The 13,300-nt window shown below is 36.9% G+C and overlaps 1 protein-coding gene across 1 annotated transcript in view; it reads right to left on the reverse strand.

The window, feature by feature from the left end:
- Nucleotides 1-4,825: 4,825 nt before the first annotated feature.
- The window catches only part of ADGB (androglobin), a 110,486-nt gene continuing 102,011 nt past the window's right edge, over nucleotides 4,826-13,300 (reverse strand). Inside the window, exons 31-35 of the mRNA XM_069850872.1 lie at nucleotides 12,567-12,722; nucleotides 10,165-10,273; nucleotides 8,519-8,621; nucleotides 6,923-7,106; nucleotides 4,826-5,198 (exon numbers count right to left, since the gene is read on the reverse strand). Coding sequence (XP_069706973.1) covers nucleotides 5,013-5,198; nucleotides 6,923-7,106; nucleotides 8,519-8,621; nucleotides 10,165-10,273; nucleotides 12,567-12,722 — 738 coding nt within the window. The 3' untranslated portion in view covers nucleotides 4,826-5,012. The remainder of the gene's footprint in view (nucleotides 5,199-6,922; nucleotides 7,107-8,518; nucleotides 8,622-10,164; nucleotides 10,274-12,566; nucleotides 12,723-13,300) is intronic.

Genomic DNA, 13,300 nt, shown 5'->3' on the forward strand with positions numbered 1-13,300 from the left:
GCTTTGCAACAAGTTGGTTTATACACAGAGTCAGGCTCTCTCTTGCTGTACTCTGTACCTGGTCTCGTGAGCATTGCATAGTGGTTCCAGCTCAAGGGTAGCTGGGAAAGATGTCTCTAACCACATGCTTATTGCCACAGGAATCAAAGGTCCTGAGTCCTACCTGGCTATTCCCCAGTCTCTTTTGTCTTTTTAGCCAGTAACATCTTCAACACACTCTTCTTTTGTGCTACTTTCTCACTTCATACCATACAAACTGTTTTTTCTCCTTCCCTGACTTTCTACTTCTTTGCAGTCTTTGTCCTCCTTTGAGATGGAGGACAACAGCATCTTGTTTTTCTGCACATAACAAGAAGGTTTAAATCATTGAAACGTTACCTGGACAGTGTTACCTTGAGTTAGGGCTAACTCAAGAAATGAATGAGAGGAAGAAAGGGCTCTAAAAGTGAGATTTCTTCATTCTGCAAACTGCTGTGTGATTATGCAAAGCTATTCTCTTATGTTTTCTGCCAGACAAAATATGTAGACACTTTTCTTGCCGTTTGGAGGGGAAATGCTGTGCATGTGCATAAATACTGTGTCTCTCCCTTGAATTAAAATGAGACCTTAAGTAGCTGGTAAATTGCACATTGCTGGGGTGAGCAGACAGGCAGCTCAGAACTGAGTCTGATTTCGCAGCACATTGCTTGTCTCAGCAGTGAGGCATCGTGGAATGGGCTTGGGCTGGTTTTCAGTCTGTAACTCATTGTGTAAATGCCAGCCAAATTAAAGCAAACCAGATGGGACAAGTCATTTGGAGATTATTGAAGCTACTTGTGTTAAAAAGAAACTTTAGATATAGATTTTAAAAAGATCCTCTCTAGTTCATAATAGCTGGTCAAAAGAAAAGGATCAAGCAATGAAAACTACTAAAGCGTAGCAGAACACACCTAAAAAGGATTATTAGAAGTCATTAACTCTTTACAGAGTTAATTCCCATTAAATTGCATTAAATTGAATTATCAGCTCAAAGAATTTCTTTCTCAGGTACCTGCTACCATTATTTTTTTTTTTTTTAGCAATAAGTAAAGCAAGCAGACTCTGAGGAATTCTTTAGGGATTATTCACATTGCAGTCTAACATATTGAAAAAATGTTCATTCTCCTGTGGCATTTGCAGTTTTCATCAAAACTTTCAAAACTTCTGCTCAACAGTGAAACTGTCCTTTGTATAACTGGCTATACTTTATATGAAGAAGAAATGAATATCAGGAATCAGTGCAGTAAACAAACTGGTTTTGCTTTACCACTACAAAAATGCAGGTCAACCTTAAATATGCTCTGAAAGATGTCCTCCTGCCGAAAGAATCTCTAAATCTTTAACCCAGCTTCCAGTCAATCATGTAGCGTCATTCTATAGTATTTCCAGTATTGTCCTAAGCTCTGAGATGATCAGGTCTCTCAGGCTGCAGAGTTAGTCCAAAGGAAGAAAGCCAGGCTTGTCTCTCACGTGCCACCGTGCTGGTTTCTGAAACTGCTTCTTCTTGTGCAAGTCCTGAGTGATAACTAGATACTAAAGGACTGTTCTCCTGCATTTTAAACACAGAGATTGGAATGAGCTCTGTATTTGGCTCATGAGTTGGAGGTACTGAAGGTGCAGGAGAATTACATGAGCACAAAAAAGGAAGTACACAGTCTTCTGCCAGAGACAGATCAGGATTTCTGAACTGTTGGAGTACCCCACCCCCTTCATCTGTGTACAGACATAGCTATTGCCATACTCTTCTTCAGGAGTAAGACTTGGAATTTCAAAGAAGTATGTAACTCTCTGAGCCACAAGACAACTAAACTCCCAGCATTTAGAGATGTTCTTCATATGCAGTCTTCCATGAACAGATACTAGAGCTGCTAAGTCACCAACTGCAAAATTCCTTTGAGATGACTTTCTGTAAGAAATGTTAGAAGGCAAGTGTTCAATCCTTGCTCCCCAAAACCTCTCCTCTCTGACTTAAAGGCACCAGATGCCTGTTAAAGCATGCTTTGATGCAGCCATTCCTTTATTGCACATGCAAAGTGACTATCATCTTAAAAGATCCAGCAATCATGTCTTGATACAGAAAAGCTTTCCCTATCCTGTTCTGTGAAGGGCTTCACTATGTTTAACTCCTTTGCCAAAGCTATTTGCTGAATGCAAAAGCACATCATTTAAAGCTTATCCTTATGCCCCTACTGAGTCTGGCCCCGAATGACCAAGCTGAGTATAAACAGGAACAATGACTATCTGCAGTCCAGAGCTTTTATTGCAGTAAACCTTAAGAAAATGTGAATGATCAATGCAATACTGCATATTTCTGAAATGTCCTATCTCTTAAAACATAATTGGAGCAATTTCTTGTACTGAATACAGGTAGTACACTCCTTTGCTCTAAAGGCTGATTAAATTTCATGAAATTATTATGCTTAAAAGCTGTCTTATTCTAAAAAGGAAAAAGTGCTTTATCCATATGAACACACAATTTCATTTCTGGGCAAACTTATTCTCAAACTGGAGGCAACAGCCATACCAATTAAAACACAATGTGTAGTTTTACTTGTTTGTTTTCCTTACAATAAAGTGCTAAATATGATAGCTCCTCTAACTACTGCAAATGGCTGTTTGAAATAGTTGCATTTTTGTTTAGGTTTTGCACATCTCTTCCTCTCTAACTTAGCCTGTAATATAGTGCACCATGTAAAAAGCTGTTGTGTTGACGTAAAACTGATGCATGTGAAATTTCATGTCATCTATTTTTGAGCCCAATGTATGTAAATCTTTGGCACAATCCAAGCAAGGCTTTTTTCTCTCTCAGGCTCCATTATGACGTAAGTGGATATTTTGCTCTTCTGGAATATATATGCACAGGGATTTAATAGAATTGCTACTGTGCTTCTCTTAAAACATTACATACTCCAAAGTACATGCAGTTAAACAGTGTGACCGTAATTCACTCCTTCACTATATCTACATTGTTGAAATTATAAATGAGCCAATGGAGACCTTAACAAACCGCACAGCAGATTCTCACAATGCCACATTAGTCTTCAAAATGAGGAAATCAGGAGACTTAGACTTGTGTATAACATCAGAATTAGATTTGATAATGTAGATCTGCGTACATTCTGACTGAGTTTATAGCTGATTAGAAGCAAGGATGGGTTGTGATCATGCAGGTTATTAGCTGAATTTTTGACATTTAGATGTCGATTATGCTGGCTTTTGGAATTGGGATTGATTTTCACAACAGAATGTCATTATAGCACTTGCAGTGACATCAAGAACAGAACTTCAGCTTGATCTTCCTCTACAGAAGCTCATTAGGGATTCACATAAGAAGACAACCAACACGTGCTATTGCCATGGAAACAGGATGGAATATTATGAAGCAGTATAGCCATATTCCAAAATAGAGAGGACAAAGTCAGACCAGTTATAGCAGAAAACTGACAGGCTTTTTATTTGCAGCCTCTATGGGTCAAAGCAGAACTTAGCTCCCGGTCTTTGAAATAAAAATCACCAGTGCAGTTTAGGACTCTGGTTTCAGTTCCTCCTTTTCAAACACAAAACCTCAACCCAATTAGTTTAGTTCATGCTGTATGGGAGGAATGAGGCTGAATGGAGGCAGAGGCATCACAGCAGGTGTGTAGGTGTGATCACATAAAAAAAGAACAGACATCACAGAATTGATAGAGTGAATAAAGTTCAAGCCAGGCAGTGGGGTAGTGATAAAACAGGTGACCAAAATCATGAGAAGCTGAACATCTGGTATGTCATCAAGATGCAGAAGAAATGCTAGTTTCAAATGCAATAGCTAGCCAGCACCAGAGGCCAGAATGCAAAGGATAACATTTCTTGTGATTTGCATTAAATAGGTGAGTCTCGTGGTTTCTCATGTTGCCTTGGACATCCTGGGCATACTATACGTATACACTATATTGGCAGTCCAACTTCCCAAGCTGCTACTTGTGACTGTGTACACAGAAAGTTCTTTAAGCCATTTGAAACAGCTCTCTCTGGTCTAGGGAGTTTTCACTATTGTAAGAATTTTGACCATTGTCTCCCGAGTATAGTATGCTAACTAGTGAGTATGAATGCAGGTGGGGTTTTTTGTGCTTGATGACAACACCAGAAAACACAGGAAATCTATGCTAATGGAAGCAAGAGCTTAGAAGAGATATTCTACCCTTCACATAGAAATCCTGTGACTGCCACTTTATTCACACACTGATTCTATCTTTAAGAAAGATTTTTACATTCCAGCTGAAGCTCTAGGAACTAAGGGTCTATTGTGATCACTTTCAGCAAAACCACTGTGGGCCAAACACAGCTTAGAAAAGATAAACAAAGATAGTAATAGAGTTTTAAGGAGTATTCAACAAGCTGTAGAAGGATGTGCCCTGAGTTTGCCACTACAGAGAGTTACTGTGAGATTAAAAAACCCGTAAGAGAATTATGAAAAGGAAAAATATTAATGTAGACATGAGCTTCTGAGTGTCTACTGAATCAGGCTTTGGAAAGCCTTCCAAACCTGCATATGAAATGTGTGGTATGCCACTATTTAATTATTATGAACTCCACAAATTGTCATCCACTTAAGGCACTCATGTTTCTGCCAAGTTAAATGACTTCAAAATTGATAGGTTACATTCAGTTTTTCAACTCAATTCTTGACTGGTTCAGCTTTGATTGGAAAAAGAAGATGAAAGATGCTGTGATTTTGCAAGAAGAATCTGAACAGAATATGAATTTTTGTTGCAACATTTTATTCCAGTAAAACATATAAATATTAATAGCAGTCAGATCATTTATGAGAAGCAAAATACTAAACAGTTTGCTAAACAGAAGAATACTGGATCAGTCTTTTTCACTAGCAACAGGCAAAGAGATAAAATATGATATAGTTGACAAAAATGCTGGACAATAACAAACATTCTTTCTCACCTTTGCATGTAAACTTTATTTTCAAACTTTTAAATGCAATTGAGTAGCACAAGCAATTACTTTTTTTTCCCTAAGCCTTTTCCATGCTTTTTCTTGTGTGCATTTGACTTCTCTTGCTCTGCTTGCAGGGCTGCTTCTTGAGCTGCCAGATCTTCTTGTTTCCTCTGCTCTTCCTCTAGCAACTTACTTCTGTAAGCTTCCCGAATGCTGTGAATACGTTTTCGTGTTTCATTTAAGGATGCCTAGCCAAAAAGAAACAGCAATGCCCCTCAACACATGCATCTTGACTTCACCACAAGAAACTGCATCCTTCCTGTTATGTTTCACTCTGTGACTCTAGAAGTACAGAGAGGGCATCTCTCCTTTTCTTTTTACATGTGGTGTCATGGTGACATAGCTGTATGTCCATCTTTTCACCATGAAGAAAAGAAAGTTCATAAAAATCCTTTTTATACTGCTAGCATAATAAGCTAATTGTGTGAAAGAAGGTTACGGCAACAGACTAGTTACCAATCTGGGTCTAGGTCCTATTCAGTTACTGGTTTGCTTTGGTGTCTTGAACAAGTTCCTTAAAACCTAGTTTCCAGAAATGCTAAAATGGTTTAGGAGCTCTAGTCTTTTAAGAGACTAAAGGAGCCAAAATCACACTGACCTTCAGTGAAACTTAGGATAAATACGACTTGGCACATTTCAAAAACTTCTTTTACATTTGCCTCCTGGAAAACAAGGATACTTGGATACCTTAATATATATCTCTGTGGTCTCCAGATGAAAAAACAGTAAAACTACTAATCAGCACAGTATGCATATTCACGGGTAACTAATTTTAAACTAGTACTGTGAAACATCTTTAATGGACAGATTTTCTACAAAGAGCAAGAAGACCTTCTAGCAGCCTTCCAGTATTTAAAGGAAGCCTACAAGAAAAATGGAGAGGGACATTTACAAGGGCATGTAGTGACAGGACAAGGGATAATGGCTTTAAATTGGAAGAGGGTAGATTTAGATTAGGTATAAGGAGGAAATTCTTTGTTATGAGGGTGGTGAGGCACTAGCACATGTTGCCCAGAGAAGTTCTGGATGCCCATTCCTGGGTGTGTTCAACACTAGGTTAGATGGGGCTTTAGGCAACCTGGCTAGTGGAAGGTGTTAAAGAGATGTTTTCAAGTGATTTCTGTAAATAGATTGGTTTGATGTAAAATCATTTTTACTGTCCCTTATCCAGTTTTAAGAGCTCTGAAAGGCCTTCAGCTGATTGCTAGTGGTTATTGTGTCACCATTGTGTAACAAAACATTTTGTTCCTGTTAACACTCAAGGGTTAAGCCAATTTTGTTAGGATATTTGTACCAATTTAATATGCAATGCATTGGTTGAGTTAATCCTAACAATGGATGTTACACTAATGCTACCAGATCTGTTATTTATAGCTATGTTTTTTAAGGATTAAGAATTCCAATATTTTGTTTATTGGCATCATGAATGTTCCAGGAAAACTATGTTCTCCAGCTTTACTGTAAGACACATTAGGGGAAATTCATCATCCTCAGTAAATCAGCTTATTCTTTATTACTTTACAAAAAGCCCTGTATGATTGTAAAAAAAAATTCAAAAAAATAGCCGAACCAGAAATGCTTTATCTAATACACACGTGGTCACAGATATCTAATGCTCTATTTCTTCTCACTTTTAACTATCCATTCATGGTGATATTCTTAAAATAGTATTTTGCAAAGAGAAGAGGTATCAAGAAAATACTACTAATAGCATATTAAAAATGTTGTATGGTACTATTGTATTCCCTAGAAACTTCAGTTTTAACCTTTGCCCAAGTGAATTTTTTAAGTTTGTTCAGTTTGTAGTTATTGGTACTGAATACAAATGTCTTGAGAATGGTTGATCAAAATATTCATACAAGGCGGGGGATATCACAGTAATAGTTACAGGAAAGTAATCTTGAAAACCCACCTGCAGATTCTCATACATTTCAAGTATATTTTGCTTCAATAAAGCTCTGGCATTTTGTTCTTTTTCTCTTTGTTCCAAAGCCATCTCTCGAAGTTTCCTAAAATGGTTGATTTTTTCTGCTTTACGTATCTTTTGCTGTTGAATGATAGACTCATTTCTTAGCACAGACTCAGACGCTGTTTTTCTGAAGGCAAAACAAAAGTATTTGTCTCATTTCAGATACAGTGTTGGGTGGTGTATATTTTGCTTAACACCTATATGCACCTATATGTGTTTGTTTTATAGACCTCAATGCCACCATAGTATGATTACATATAATTACATATGGTTAAGGAGTCACTTTTCCTTTGCTTAAATATAACCCCAATGAGAAAGTACATTCCTGAGGCCAGATCTTCTTATACTTGAATGTCTGTTTTAAAAATATTTGTAAAATCACATTCATCTTTGAGCATATGAAAAACTCCTACATGTGAATCTTATTTGTAATTTACAAGAAATATCATATTTCCAGAAGTTGTCAATATTATAATTAAAAATTGAAACAAATGTTGTATATTTTTTTTCCATTGCTATAATGGCAGCCAAGTGGAGAATGCATTTTTATAATTTGACTTATATGACTAGAGTAAAAGTCAAGGAGTTGAAGATAAATGGAATAATTAAAAAGACTCAAGACTGTGGAAGATATTTTTCTGCATTTTCTGCTGTTTTAATATTTTTCAGTTCAACATAACATGAGTTTCTCTTTCAATTTAAAATTAAATTTGGGGATTTTTTCAGCATGTTCTGAGGTCTTTTGAAAATCAATGAGCTGCATAAATGCTAAATTGAACATAAATGGACTTAAGCATGAATTGGGTTCTAGCTGCAGCACAGTGAACATGGAGGTGCATGTATATTAGCTAGATAGTTTTATATTGGCACATGCATTAAAATGTATTGTTATTTTGAATAAAAAATATCATTAATATGATTATTTCAGCTACTAGCTACTATTATTTAATAAATTACATTTGTTAAGTATATTATTTGAATCTAGCATCACATCCTGACAAATGTGATGCACACTTCTTTTGAGATGATCACTGAAACAAACATATTTGCCTGCACATGGTATTTCTTCAAGTTTTTGTGTCATGTTTTGATTACATACAGTGCACTGATACACCTCCTTTGACACATAATATGTTAAGGAAAGGACATAAATTATAAACGGATGTAGGAAAGCGCAGATTTTAAAGCACAACCATGCCAGAAAAAAACAAAGATGAAAACTATGTCTTTGTGCCATTTGCACCTCTGCATTCACTGCTATGTGATTCTGCATACACAACAGAAAGGACAGATAAAACATGGGACAGGATTTTCACAGTGACTTTAACAAGTATGGGACAGAACTGTAGCTTACTTCAATAACATGTGAAGGATGAAGTCTAAATTCATATCTATTATCTATTATGCTGCATCCAATTACATATAGGATGCAAGTGCATAAAAAGATATCACATTTACTAAATCCTATATATGAAAATACTTAACAAGTCTTTGATTTTCAGGTTTCATTGGGACTTAATTGTTCTTGCTGCAATTTACCTCATGTAAGGACTAAGGTCTATAGGCTCCCATTTTTTTTGCTGTGTTCGTAAGCTTGAGTCAATGACTGCTTCTGTTGCTTTCTTTCCTGTGGTAGGAGAATCTACAACAGAACAGAACAGATTAAACAGGTTACTCAACTATGTTAGGAGACTCCATCTAAACTCTTATATAGGTTTTTGCTTTTTGGGCTCAGCAAAATACATTAATAAATGAATATGAGTTGCAGAGGATACATGTCTGCCTTTTTATTTCAAGCACTCATGACAGAATCAAAGATTCTGCGAAAATCCCACATATGCTAGAGTAAAATTAATATGTATTTTAGCTAAAGCCACAGTACTCAAGAAGGTTTGTGAATCTAAGCAAGAACATTCCGTTTAAAGCACCTAAAGAATATAAGAACAGTTTCTAATCATCAAGAAGTCACGTTATTTTTTTTAGAAAAAAAATCAGTAAAAATCTGATTGTTCAGTCCTAGCTGTAGTTTAAAAAAAAAAAAAAATCATTTTTGGGCAGAGATTTAGCTTGGGAAATACCAGTCAAAAAGAAAACAGGTCCTGTAACAAAACTGTCATTCTGAAGTTAGAATTTTTTAACCACATAGTTTTAACCATGTTATGCTTTAATGTAGCATTCTGACAGTACAATGATATATCTGATATTAAGCATGTCACTGTGCTGAGCTGCACTGGGATTATTCCAATGCTTCTTTCTTTCAGTTCATCTGGATGTGCTGAAAATGCCTGTGAAATCTGATGAGATTTAACGACGCTTGCAGTAGTTTGTCTCCTTAAAAACTCTCTTATTACCCTACTATAGTAGTAATAACTTTAAACAATTAAGGACTATTGTCCTGGACATAGACAATGGAATTGAGTGTACCCTCAGCAAGTTTGCCAATGACACCAAGCCATGTGGTGTGGTCAACATGCTGGAGGGAAGGGATGCCATCCAGAGGGACCTTGACAGGCTTGAGAGGCAGGCCTATGTGAACCTCATGAAATTCAACAAGGTCAAGTGCAAGATCCTACATATGGGCTGAGGCAACCTCAAGCACAAAAACAGGCTGGGAGGAGAATGGATTGAGAACAGCCTTGAAGAGAAGGATTTATGGAAGCTGACAGGAAGCTGATGCCTCTCTGCACTTTTTCACTTTCAGAGCAACCTCCATGAACAGCTTCCATTAATATTAACATAAAGGAAATGCTCATTAGAAGTACTGGTGTCTTACTGACATGCTATTTCAGCTGGTAAACTTTTTTTCACTATTTCTACACTGATAACCTCTGGTAACAAACTTGGAATTGAGGGATTAGGTAGTTTCCATCAAAATTCCCCAAATTTCAGGTTAATTTTGGGTTAGAATTCTAGTACAGAAGGAGTGCCTAAAGTTTTAAGGGTAACTTGGCAGCTTTCAAGAGCCAAGGCCATTTCTATGTCTGAACATGGAACAACGCAACAATTAAAACAAAGAGGAGATAGAGAAGATAGATAATAAGCATGCCATTATGCATTTGGACACCTTTATTGGGGCTGTTCTATCCATTTACTAGGAGCATTTAATACCGAAGTCTTTTTTAAGGAGCTCAACATTATGAACACGATGATCTGAAGACATGCTTAACGAGAAGTTATACCCTTACCTCTTTCTTTTGAACTAGGTGTCAAACTAGCCATCTCAGTCCCAGCTATGGGCTCCTCTGAAGCTCGTACAGCATACTTGTTAATAAATCGCATGCGTTCCTGAAAAGCCTAGGAATCAAAGGTTTAATCCAGATAAGAAAACTTCTACTGCATAATTTAAATCCCAATTTTCAAAAGTAAGAATCTATAAGTGGTCAATAAGGCAGCAAGTCTTCAAATCCAGTGCATGTGAGATATTCATATTACTGGTGAGTATGTTTCACTGATCTATGAAAATATCACCTCTAACAACATGATTTCCATTAGTGAGTCACTGGGGAGAAACAGAGATACACATAAATGGATAGCATTTCATGTCAGTTATATTCAAGTCATCTTTCTGTGGGATTTTTTTTTTTTTTTGAATAATAACCTGTCAACATTAAACATACAATTTTTTCTAGTAATATTTTGGAAACTTTATTTGTTTAGATTTAATGTGTTTTGTAGAGAAGAAATAAATTAGCATTCATGATTAACGTTCATCTTTAATTTCTATGCAGCGTGTCATGAGTATCTGAATAAGAACCAGTAGGTAAATCTTTGCAAGATGGTAGTTCAGTAGAATGAAAAGTAGGCAGTACACTTTGCAATAATTTCACTTTACTCAATGCATAATAGCTATATTTAGTATATATCCCAAATAAGAAAACTATGCTGTCAATAACAAACCTAACACCAGAGTGCAGTGTGCAACTTTGCCTGTGGCTGGAATCAGAGGAGATGCTAAGGGTTCCCAATGAATGAGTCCTGAGACACTGAATACTTACACTAAAGAGAATTAAATACTGGAAAATCACTGATCTCTGGGCAGTTTAAAACAATGTTTGGATTTTAAAAAAAACCCAAACCCTGAAAAGTAAGGTTCCTTCATAGCTGAATGTAATGCTCAGAATATGTTCAGCTACTGCACCTCCTTAGGGAAATAGCACTTTCTCCTAGAAGCTGCTATAGCCTGGTGATTTAGACTTCCTTCTGAGAAATGGAAACTATGGGTGCAAACCCTTTCAGACTCAATTGCCTTTGATGCCAAAACCAGACATCACCACTTCTACCTGTCTTTTCAGAAGGTGGCTTTGGCTCACTGGGCTTTCTCTCAAGGGCTCAGATTGCCAGAACTGAGAGAAAAGCCAAAAGTCAGACTGGAGTCAGGCACCTAATTCCCAAAGTCAGTGGGCATGTGTGAACTATGGAACAGGGAGACTTTGAGGCAGCATGATCAGGAGGAAAGAAGAAGGGAAGCTACTTAGTCTGGATAGAAGATCTCCAATTTAGACCTTTTTTTTTTTTTATTTTTTAGTGTATTAAATTCAGTTGCTGCAATTCTCTTAACGATAGCTCTTTTAGAAGAATGTTACAGACCTAGGGGGCTTTTAAAATGGGACACTTTAGCTGTAATTCAGTTGATTTTTTGATCAAAAAGGCAATGCGGATAGAACCAGGATTCTGGAGACTCAACACATTAAAAGGGATTCATGACCAGCAAATCTTTAGGAGGCTGTACTTGCAGTTTCAGTCTCAGCACAGCAAATCAAAGCTGCAGGTAATACATCTCTCCTTAGATCAGAATTTAATATAATAATGCCAGAAAAAAACCCCTGAGCTTTGGATAGACTGAAGAGAGCTGAAAAAGTATTAAAGTGTAACTGGAAAGATCGATGTCTGAGGTTCACTTCTGAAAAGTGGTGTAAAAAATGCAAAACGCTTCTGAGCTGGGGTTTCTGGCTGAGTATTCTGTAACGTTCGGCACTGGTAGTGGTAACTCTCATCTAAGTTTAAAGACTGCACTTTGTTCTTTTATTTTCCTTTTTTTTTTTTTTTGTAATGATGTTTCCAATTCTGAATCAGCAGTGTAACTTTTTGTATTATTTCTCCCTCTTAAGCATGTGACATGTAAAAAGAGCCCAGGTGCAGCTGAAATCTGAATTAATCTGAATAGGGGACAGTTTGAGTGATGATATGCCCAGGTGCCAGTTCTTCAAGAGAAATCCTTGTGGCATGTTTATAACAATGTATTTTTCACTAGAATCTGTTCATGCTAAACAATAAACTTGTCACAAGTAGCAGCCTTGCAGTTGCATAGTGGTAGCAGACTTTCTAAGGAGAAACTTTTCTATGTTTTTTTAAAGTATAATTTAAAGTCTTATTGATCTACAGAAGTCTAAAGCAGATGATCTAGATTTCATGCATGAACATAATCACTTGATTCTTTAACCTGTGTAAAATTTCCTCTTTTACACAGACTGCTGAAGAGGACAGTTGTATGAAGTCAGGTCACTGTTGTAGCTACTGCTCTACCACCACAGCAGCTCCTGGAACTTGTGAAGAAACATTACTTCAAAAATTTCACTCTGATTATTACCTTGATAGCTCTTCCTGGCTCTGCAGACTCCCATGCTTGTTTCATGGCTTTTATCTCATCCACTCGCTGGGTATCTTTCTTTACCTCCAGAATGTCTGCCTCTCTTTGTTCACTCACTAGACGTAAAGTCCAGTACGGTTGGTCTAAAGCAGCTTGCTGAAAGCAAAGTATGGTAAACATAATGTATTCACTGGTATACACCTACTACTACTATTTAGGATGAAGTTGTTTCAGTAACCTCGCAAATTTCCTGACTGATATATATTTTACATGGATAGATTTTGACGTGCATTACTACATAAACAGTAGCTGTTAAAGGAAAATGACTTTGCAGTGTCTAGAAGCTCTTTGAGACATTTTGCTTCACATTCCCAGTTCTTCTGAACATTCTGTCTAAACTTTTGCAGTGATTTTTCATGCCAAGCTTTTTTCCTTTCCTTCCCTCCCTTCCTTGCCTTCACTTCCCTTCCTTCCACTAGCATTTTTAGTAGAAGTCTTATTACATTTAATGAGACTTTTTGTGTAGAAATACATCTTGCTTGGTCTCATGAGGGATCAGGTTCTTTCCAATCACTTTCCAAACTCTCTAAACCACCTTAAAACATGGCTTCCCCAGAACTGTAGGATACAAGTAGTGCCTGAAATATAGGAGACTATTCTGATGTCTGACAGAGAATGGGGTATTGTGCTGCATAAAGTTCTGGAAACTGTACCACCTACAGAAGCTTTAAGCC

The sequence above is a fragment of the Phaenicophaeus curvirostris genome, chromosome 2, assembly GCF_032191515.1.
Source record: "Phaenicophaeus curvirostris isolate KB17595 chromosome 2, BPBGC_Pcur_1.0, whole genome shotgun sequence".
Taxonomy (NCBI): domain Eukaryota; kingdom Metazoa; phylum Chordata; class Aves; order Cuculiformes; family Cuculidae; genus Phaenicophaeus; species Phaenicophaeus curvirostris.